This window comes from Dryobates pubescens, chromosome 33 (genome assembly GCF_014839835.1).
Source record: "Dryobates pubescens isolate bDryPub1 chromosome 33, bDryPub1.pri, whole genome shotgun sequence".
In the NCBI taxonomy this organism is placed as follows: Eukaryota; Metazoa; Chordata; class Aves; order Piciformes; family Picidae; genus Dryobates; species Dryobates pubescens.
In genome coordinates this window covers 5,647,602-5,657,167 of record NC_071644.1, presented here as the reverse complement: position 1 = coordinate 5,657,167, position 9,566 = coordinate 5,647,602, and the positions used below count along the sequence as shown (strand labels likewise).

Sequence of the window (9,566 nt, the reverse complement as noted above, 5' to 3'; positions counted from 1 at the left end):
GCAGTGCTTATGCTACTCAAAGACCTTCTTGGTTTGCCTAAGGAGCCTGCAGTCTTTTCAAGAGCCCCAGTTACTACCATGATTCAAACTGTGGAGGGAAAGAAAGCATGTTGGGTGGAAATGCTGAATCCCACAGAATATTAGGGGTTGGAAGGGACCTCAACAGATCATCTAGTTCCACCCCCCATGGCCCTTCAGCCATGGGAAGCAGGTACCTTGTACTGTGTTTTGCAGTGTTACAACATGCATTGACCCACTTGTTGTTTTGTTTATTTCTGTCATCTAGTGTTCCTGGGACTGTCTCTTCTCTCCCAAGATGCTGGGAAGAGTCCTGTGTGCAGTGTTGTTCATGGGAGCCTTGCCATCACTGGCTGAACTGTCCCAGGGCCACATCTCAGTGGTCTTACTGGGAGCCACAGGTGATTTGGCCAAGAAGTATTTGTGGCAGGGACTATTCCAACTCTACATGGACCAAGTGAGCAGTGGCCACAGCTTCACGTTCCATGGGGCTGCACTGACAGCGCTGGAGCCAGGGCAGAGGCTGATGTTCGACGTGCTGAAGAAGCTGGCCTGTCCCCCAGATGAATCTCCCAACAGGTGTGCTGTGCTCAAGGACCAGTTCCTGAAGCTGAGCCAGTACCACCAGCTGAAGACTGCTGAAAACTACACAGCACTGAACAGAGAGATCGAGGTGCTGCTTCAGCAGGAGGGGCTGCAGGAGGCTGGGAGGATCTTTTACTTCTCAGTACCCCCATTTGCCTACACAGAGATCGCCCGTCACATCAACAGCAGCTGCAGACCACCTCCAGGAGCCTGGCTGCGTGTGGTGCTGGAGAAACCTTTTGGCCATGACCTGCAGTCAGCCCAGCAGCTGGCTGCAGAGCTCAAAAGCTTCTTCAGGGAAGAGGAGATGTACCGGGTGGACCACTACCTTGGCAAACAGGTGAGCAGCTGGCAGTATGCAGCTCCCTGCCAAGGTGAGGGACTTAGTGGCTGGGAGTGTTGGGTGTCAGCTCTACATATAACAAGGCTGTTCCTCTCTCAGATGCAGGCAGAACCCCTGAGTGTGCTAAGCCTGCACTTGCTCATGGAGAACTGTACTGTACTGTTCTGTGCTGCGGTCCATCCTCTTACAGGGCAGAGGCAATGTGTAGACTGAAGCAGGGCTTTCTCCTCTTAGAGTGATGAGGGTCTCCTCTCCAGAGGGAAGCCAGGGTACAGGGATGAGCTCTGTGTGTGTGGAGAGATGCAGAATTCATCTGGTCTTCTCAGCAAGGTCAGGGCTTTGATTTCGCTGAATAAGCGACGCCCTTCTCCTCTCGCAGCTCTCCCCTCTCATTACACACAGGCCTCTCTGCTTAGCCCTGGCTTCTAGAAGCAGTTTTTAATTTGATATGATATGGAGCTGGTGGATATTAATTTGAGGGGATGCTTGGGAGAAGGTTTCTTGCTGCCCTCTGCTCCACTCAGGGCATGGAGAGCTGGCTGCTGCAGGGATAGCTCAGGATGTGGAGCTGCATTGTCCCAGAGGGAACGTGTTCAAGGATATGCCATCCTCGGTTTACAGGCTTGCAGTGCCACATTTTGTAAGTGGCCTGTCCCAACCATGGCATTCTGGCCAGATTTTACTCAGAGGGTTGCATGTCCAGCTGCAAGGAGAGCATCTCTAATAAGAGCAGGGGGGTGGTGTTTTTTTTTCTCTCCCCAGAAGAGCAGATGGCTTAGTGGAGTAAGCATCAGATCTGATGTATTTCAGCACTTTGGAACAGTACATTAGTCCCAGGATGGTCTGACTCAGCCCTTTGTCCTTTGATGGATTTAAACTGAGTGCCTTGCAGTTAGTAGTTCAGTCTTTTTCACCTGAAACCTCAAAATGCCTCTGCAAGACCTTTAATGTCTGGGGTCTGTGGTGACTCTACAGAGCATTGTGCATCACTGCAGGCTCTCTTGCTAATTTTCTCTGACCCACTCTGCTCTCTGCCATGTGGCATGTCTGCTGGCACTCCAGAGCTGGCCACAGCTGTGGAAATCTGGTGAGTTTGTGTTAGGTCTTTGATTCCTTTCCCTTCACAGGCTGTAGCCCATATCCTGCCTTTTCGAGATCAGAACCGACAGTTTCTGGATCCCATTTGGAACCGACATCATGTGGAGAGAGTGGAGATTGTCCTGAAAGAAACTGTGGATGCTAAAGGTTGGTGAGGAGAGCATGCAGAGCTTGGGTGCATGAGTAAGGACAACTGGCAGGTTCATGCTTTATGTGAAAGTGGCCCTTAAGGTGGTGCTGGCTGAGAAACGAAAGAGCAGATGAATGATATGTTGCTCCTTGGAGAGGTCTTACATTTCATGTGCTAGGGACTGACGCACTTCCAGGTAGTGTTGCTGCTTCCAAGGAAAGATTCCCATTGCAGTTCAGCTGGGAGCAGGGGCAGAATCCCTTATCTTTTCCTGCTGCAGAGTTCTGGGGGCATTGCACCTCACTTTTTATCCCAAGTCTTGCTAAAAGGCACTGGATTTGGAACTGAGGCTTTCTAAGGCCGTTTCATTCGAGTGCTGCAATAACCTGGTTGTTGAAAGAACAGCCCTTTTGTATTCCTGTCCTGTTAGCTGCCAGGCTCACACTGAGCACACATTTGTGCTATTCTTTGGAAGATGCTGTTGTATCTTTTGCTTGGATGTTACTTATATCATCATCACTGTCAGTGCTGGTACCTAGGTCAGTCTGCTTCTGCCTGTTTCTCTCCCTTCCTCTCTGTAGTAAGAAAGAGCTCTGCAGAAAGAAAATGCAAGCCCAGTGCTGCTAGCGTGGGTCTCCCGCTGAAGGACACGGCTGCAATCCCTCCCTGCAGTGCTGCAGCATCCACTCTGCAGTGCTCAGCATAAAGCACTCGGGGCTGAGCTGCCACCCGCAGCACTTTGGGATGTCAGGCGCCCTCAGTTCTGCAACATCAGGACTGCTTCTCCACTCATACCTCCTCTGCTCTCTTCCTCCTCCCTGCCTCCCTTTCCACCTCAGCCACCACAAAACAAATTAATGCAGTTTTATCAAACTTGGAATGATCTTTGGTTTGGGAGCTCTCAGGTGGGGCTGTTTGTGGGAGAGGGATGCACTGCAGAGAGATCTAGGGAGAAGAGTGTTGTCTGTGCATAGCCCCAGCTACACTCTTTACCCTTCCTGTTTTGAAGCACTTTGTAATTTTTCATTTGATGTCTTTTTCTCCCCTGTGCCTTCAGCTGGCAGCCTGGCTCCCAGCAAGTCTGCAGCATTGATTACGTTAATGAATGTGCCTTTGGATTAGAGCACGGGAGATAAATGTATCAATCAATAGGGGAAGCCTATGGCTCTGATGTGGTCTGCAGTGTGCAGCCTGCTCCTGCTGGGCTATAAAAAGGCATCTGTTTGAGTCACTTTTGCTCTAAGTGCATTGTCCTTCTGCTCCTGTTCCTACCTGCATGGGAAAGAGAAGGAGGGCTTTGTACATGAAATATTGTCTCTCAAGGGCATGGCCTAGTCAGAGCCTTCCGAGGACATGAAAACCATGGGAGAAGAGGCAGTGAAGAGCAGTGCTCATTGCCATGACCCAGCTTCAGCTCTTCTGTGGACCTAGTGTGTAGCTATAGAGCTTCTGAGGTCCCTGCTCTGACCCTGCTTTCCAGCTACTCTTGTCAAGATTTCATGTAGAGCTGCATGTTGTGTGGAGTCCCAGGCCCAGATGCTGTGACCCGTGGGACAGCACCATCAGGCTGAGGGCTGTGCAGGGGACTTGCATTGTGCTGTATGTGGAAGGTCTGAGTTGGATATTGCTGCCAATTGCTGACCGCATCTTCTGAAAGCATAAGCTATCCAAGAAAGCAAAACTACCTTCTGCTCTCTGCAGCTGGTTAGTATCAGGCAAGAGCATTACTCCTGCTGGGTTTAAGCTCTGTAAGCACCCAGAAGGAGGATTATGTCTGGCTCTGTGGAGGACAAGCACTTTCCTGGAACCTTTTAGCTTTATTTGAGTAGCACAGTAGTATTTTGGAAGCCACTCTGGAGGGAGAGGGAAGGCTTAGAATCATAAAATCATAGAATGGCTTGGGTTGGAAGGGACCTTGGAGATCACGTAGTGCACCCCTCTGCCACTAGCTGGAACATCTTTCACTAGCTCAGGTTGCTCAGAGCCCTTTCCAACCATACCTTGAACATGTCCAGTGATGGGACACCCACAACTTCTCATAGCTTTAAGTTCATCATTGGTCCAGGAGAACAGGAGCTTGGTACAGACCAGCTAGGGCTTGTGCTCTTTGTTCCCCATGACACACAGGTTGGCCATGCAAAGGGCAAGGCTGCAGGAAAACAAAATCATTTTACCACCATCTTACCTCCTCTTTGTCCTCAGGCCGCACCAGCTTCTACGAGCAGTACGGAGTCATCCGGGATGTGCTGCAGAACCACCTGACAGAGGCCCTCTTGTTCCTGACCATGGAGCTCCCAGCCAACGTGAGCAGGGCTGAAGAGGTCTTGCAGTGCAAGCTGCAGGCCTTCCGGTCCTTGCGGCGCCTGGAGAAGAGCAGCGCCGTCTTGGGTCAGTACCAGGCATATGCCAGCCAAGTACAGGAGGAGCTGCAGAAGCCACAAGACTACATCAGCACAACTCCAACCTTTGCAGGTGAGAGCTTGGGCCCTGGAGAGGGGAGTAGTCTAGAGCTGAGGAGAGCAGGAGGAGTGAGTCTGTGATATGTATGTAGCTGTGGATACCGGCTACTTAACTCCGGACCTCAGTGCTGACACAGGGATGTCTCCAGGCATCACCAGCATGGTAGCTGGGAGCTGTAACAAGACAATATTGTTGTCATGTGCATTAAGTGGTGCTCCAGTGAATGGGAAGCATTGCATAAGAGCAAAGTCCCATTACTCTTGATAAGATCTCTGCCTGGTTTTTAGAAGCGGCCTGCAAACTCTTATGCCTTTTCATGAATTCAAGTTGCTGCCTGCATCCAAGGGATGAAGCATTGGCAGTTCTCTGTAATTAATAGACCACAAGGCCATCTCTGTGTCTTCTGAACACTTTGAATGATATTCACACTCAGAAACTGGTTTTCTGCAAGAGGAAAGGAGGCTAGTTGAGTGGGATACCTGGGAGGAAGGACAGCAGGGTGGCTGGAGAGCAGTTAGTCCACTGATGCCATGAAAGGACTGGATGTGGAGCAAGCGACACAGTAGATGCCAAGAATTCTGAGAGCTGAGGAAGGAGAGTGCTGGGTGGATGACAGAGATGCCCTTGGATCCATTTGCTGTCCAGGTGGTAGCTGAGCTCACTGTCATTTCAGGTGTGCTGGTCCACAGCGACAACCTGCGCTGGGAAGGGGTTCCTTTCCTGCTCACTTCAGGGAAAGCTCTGGATGAAAGGGTAGGTTATGTCCGTGTTCTCTTCAAGAACAGGGCCTACTGCACTCAGAGTGAGACCCTGAGGGATGCAGGGCACAGCCAGTGTAAAGCCAAGCAGATCATCTTCTACATCGGGCACGGGGTGCTCAATACCCCTGCAGTGCTTGTGAGCAGGAACCTCTTCAGCCCTGTCATGCCCAAAGGCAGCTGGAGGGAAGCAGTGACTCGGTCTGACCTGCACATCTTTGGGCAGCCCTTGTCTGATTACTATGTGTACAGCCCTGTCAAAGAGAGAGATGCGTACTCAGTCCTCATCTCCAACATCTACCATGGCAGGAAGGACTTCTTCATTACCACTGAGAATCTGCTGGCCTCCTGGGGATTCTGGACACCGCTGCTGGACAGCATTTCTCACCACCCTCTGCGCCTCTACCCTGGGGGTGTGGAGAACCAGCACCTCTTAGACTTTGAAATGGTGAGTGGGGAAGTGGAATTCACTCTGGCAGAGCCAGAGGAGCTGCTGAACCCCAGCAGGCAGATGCCAAGTGATTACAAGACGATCCAGTCCAAATTTCGGCAAAGTCCCCTGATCTCAGCGTGGGCCGAGGGCCTGATTTCCCAGCTGGCTTCTGACATTGAGAAGACAGCAAGCAGGACTGTGGCACACCGTGGGCAGTTCCACTTGGCCCTCTCAGGGGGCTCAAGCCCAGTGGTCCTATTCCAGCGGCTGGCCAGACATCATTATGCCTTCCCATGGAAGGACACTCACATCTGGCTGGTAGATGAACGCTGTGTCCCTCTCACTGACACCGAGTCCAATTTCTTCAGCTTGCACAACCACCTCCTGCAGAGTGTCAGGGTGCCCTACTTCAACATCCACCCCATGCCTGTGCACTTGAACCAGCGGCTCTGTGTGGAGGAAGACAGAGGCACAGAGCTGTATGCCAAGGAGATCATGGCCCTGGTGGCCAATGCCAGCTTTGACCTGGTGCTGCTGGGCATGGGCACTGATGGACACACTGCCTCACTCTTCCCCCAGTCTGAAAATGGCTTGGAAGGGACTCAGACTGTGGTGCTGACTGAAAGCCCTGTCAAACCTCACCAAAGGATGAGCTTTAGCCTACCCCTTATCAACAAGGCCAGGCAGGTGTTTGTCCTGGTTTTGGGGAAGGGTAAGCATGACATCACCACCCTGGTCAGCAGAGTGGGCCATGAGCCAAAGAAATGGCCTATCTCAGGTGTCAGCCCCAGCTCTGGACAGCTGGTGTGGTATGTGGATTATGAAGCTCTACTTGGGTGATTCCTTCACAATGTCCCTCCTCCCTTGTCTGCGTGTCCCTTACAGCCTAGATTTTCCTACACAACGTCCATGTTTCTCTGTTGCCAGCAGCAGCTTCATCTCTGACAAACTCCTCTAACCTTCTGGGAAATCCATGGCCTGCAGTGCCTCTGACATTTGAGCCCGGAAAGGAGCTTGGCTCAGTGTTCTGAGCTAAGTAGGAGCCAAGAGCCCAGTGCAGCATTTCTGGCTCTGCTGGGGATTCTGACTGTGACTTTGGACAAATTACCTCACCTTGAAGTGCCTCAGTTTTCCCTGTCAGGCCTTTGTGGTTATTAGCATTTAACTACCTCGCAGGCACTATGGGAGACTTGTTAAATTAACTACCTGCCAGATTTTTTTGTTTGTTTGTTTTGTTAAATTCTCAGGCTAGAAGACGTTAATAACATTTTCATTCCCTGCCCTGCTCAGTCTGGCTGGGACAGAGTTGTTGTTTTGGTAAAATGATTTTCCTGTGCATGTGGGCCTGTAGTTTTGTCTGTGCAGCTCATTTTGGTGCCAGTGAGCCACTGCCTGTGGGTCTGCCGCCCTGGAAGCACAGACATCCCTTTGCTTTTGTGGCACGTGGCCCCTACACGCTGACACTGATTTGTGAGCTCACTGCAGTCCTGAGCCTTTGCAAATTGCCCAGCAGAAGAGGCTGAGTTTATAAGCAGTAATTTGCTGCTTTCATTAAGTGGATAGCTGGTACCATGGGGGCTGGAGAAGGAAGACACATTGCTTTTTAGGCTGTTAGAATAACGGGGACAGGGTGAGGAATATGGCAGTTCACAGAGCTGCTATCTGCCTGCAGTGCAATAATTACTGAGGGAAAAGCTTAGTGTGCAGAGGAGCTGTTGGAGCTTATCTAGCAAAGAAATGTTTTCTTTAACTGTGTCTCATTCTCTGAAATGAGCTTTTCTCTGTCCTCAGAATTAAAGCTTGCAGTGTCAGTCAGTGGCTTATAACATTTGTACAGGAAGCAGCTTTGTAAACCATCAAGGTATCTGTCATTACCCCACACATTAAGGTGCTTACAGTGTTTGCAGAGGGTGGAGGTAGATTTGAACTCCAGGACACTGGCTTACAAGGGGAGGAAGTTTTCTCTGTACATATCTCTTGGGCACGTGGAATAGTAAATTACATCTCTGTGTTGACAGGACAGCATTATGTGGTTGTAGAAATGTCTAGTGTCATTGCTCACAGGAAAGGTTGGAGACATCTAGTCCTACCTAGAGACCCTACTCCCTTTACTAATTCTCACCTTCCCAGAGTACTGCCATACACAGTGGGGGTCTCTCTGCTTTCATGATAGCCCCAAATGCTCTGTGATCGTCTCTGATGGGTAATTTACCACAGCAAACCAGAGTGCAGCTTTTGGTAAGGAAATCAAGACAGTACAAAATGGGAGAATTTGGTCTGATGGGCCATCTGGAGGCTAGAGGCAAATGCAGTCATTTAGGGCAGCACTAGAATGGGACAAACTCCCTGCAGGAAGCTGGAACATGGATGTGGGACTGGCTGCCAGCAGCGAGGGTTCTGCATAGGAGCAGAGACCACTTTCAAAGGGACTTCTCAAGGGGAATGCTGGCCGTGTTCCTGTAGAGAGGTGGCTGTGTGTGGGTGACCGGGTGGAGCTGGTGGCTCCGAGGTGACGCAGGGCCCCCGATGCTGACAGGAGGTGGCGCCCTGGCCCTGACGAGCGGCGCTCAGTTGTGTGCTGCTCTTTCAGCAGAGCTTGGCCACCCTCCGCTGCCCTGGAGCATCACAAGGGAAAAATGGGAGTCTGGTGACCCCTTAGGGACCTGAAAGTCTGCAGTGCAGGGAAAGAAAGAACCTTTGCTTTAGAAACCTGGACAATAGGAATTGCCTTCAGATCCTTCCCTGTGCAAGGATCTGCTAAATCCTAGAGGTGAAGAGGGAAAGCTGGGTGCTTCGGTGTGATAGCACTGGTGGGCAGGTCCATATAGCCTGTGCTCCCAGGTTCTCAAGTTGCCTTTCAGCATAATAATTCTGGTTCATGCAGAAATCAGAACTGTTTTCTGCTAACTTCACAGCTGAAAGTGCACCGAGTAAGCTCTAGAGAGCCGCTTACTTGTCAGCAGTCCCTCGGCAAACAGAGCCAGTGAGAACATAACCTGGCAGGAGCTCTGTGCAGCAGGCAAAAGCCAGATTCTCAGAGACTGGCTGTGATTTCTGGCAGACACCCTCCCCCCACCTCACAGATAGTCCAGAAAAGCTGCATTTTACTTTCTGTGTTTTCCTGAGCTGGGCTGAGTTGCGCTGCTGCACATCACTTCGCTTTTGCATGGAAAAGGAGGGAGTTGTGGTGGTTTAGCTTGCTCAGACGGACAAAGACACAAGTACCTTCAGGGGTCTGGTTTGACAGCCAGCATGGCTGGTTATCCATTATCCATCCTTGGTGGGTGTTTGTGAATAAGTTTCGTGGGTACAGGCAGGTTTAGCTACCAGCACAAACACCAAAGGCTGAAAATAAATCACAGGGGAAGGAGGGTGGCGTAGAAAAGTGGGATGAAGGTGAGCACTGCAGGTTCCTTGCGGCAGGACTCGTTTGTCAAGTGGGTGTGCTGGCACTGGAGTCTGGAATAAGAGCATATGCCTGGGACTTAACTGGAATTACTCTCTTTGTAGATGAGTGCTTGCAAACACTGGCTCCAAAATACAGCAGAGTGGCTGGAACAGCTGTGCAGAGGGAGATGGGTTAGGTCTGGTATGTCCATAAATTCAAACTGCAATTTTAAACCAAAATAGCCATGCTAACTTCATTCCAGTTCTTCTGTGTTTGGTGTGAGGGAACATGTTTTTAAGGAAAAACCAACCTGTGTGAGGATAAATGTATTGTTGTGATGGGCTGAATGTATT

General features: G+C 50.6%; 1 protein-coding gene across 1 annotated transcript; it reads left to right on the top strand.

Moving 5' to 3' along the window:
• Nucleotides 1–292: 292 nt before the first annotated feature.
• H6PD (hexose-6-phosphate dehydrogenase/glucose 1-dehydrogenase) lies at nt 293–9,012 on the top strand. The gene is made up of 4 exons (XM_054175890.1): nt 293–943; nt 2,074–2,191; nt 4,377–4,646; nt 5,308–9,012. The coding sequence occupies exons 1-4, from the start codon at nt 317–319 to the stop codon at nt 6,663–6,665; spliced, it is 2,373 nt and encodes a 790-aa protein (XP_054031865.1). The 5' UTR covers nt 293–316; the 3' UTR covers nt 6,666–9,012.
• The last annotated feature ends 554 nt before the right edge of the window (nt 9,013–9,566 follow it).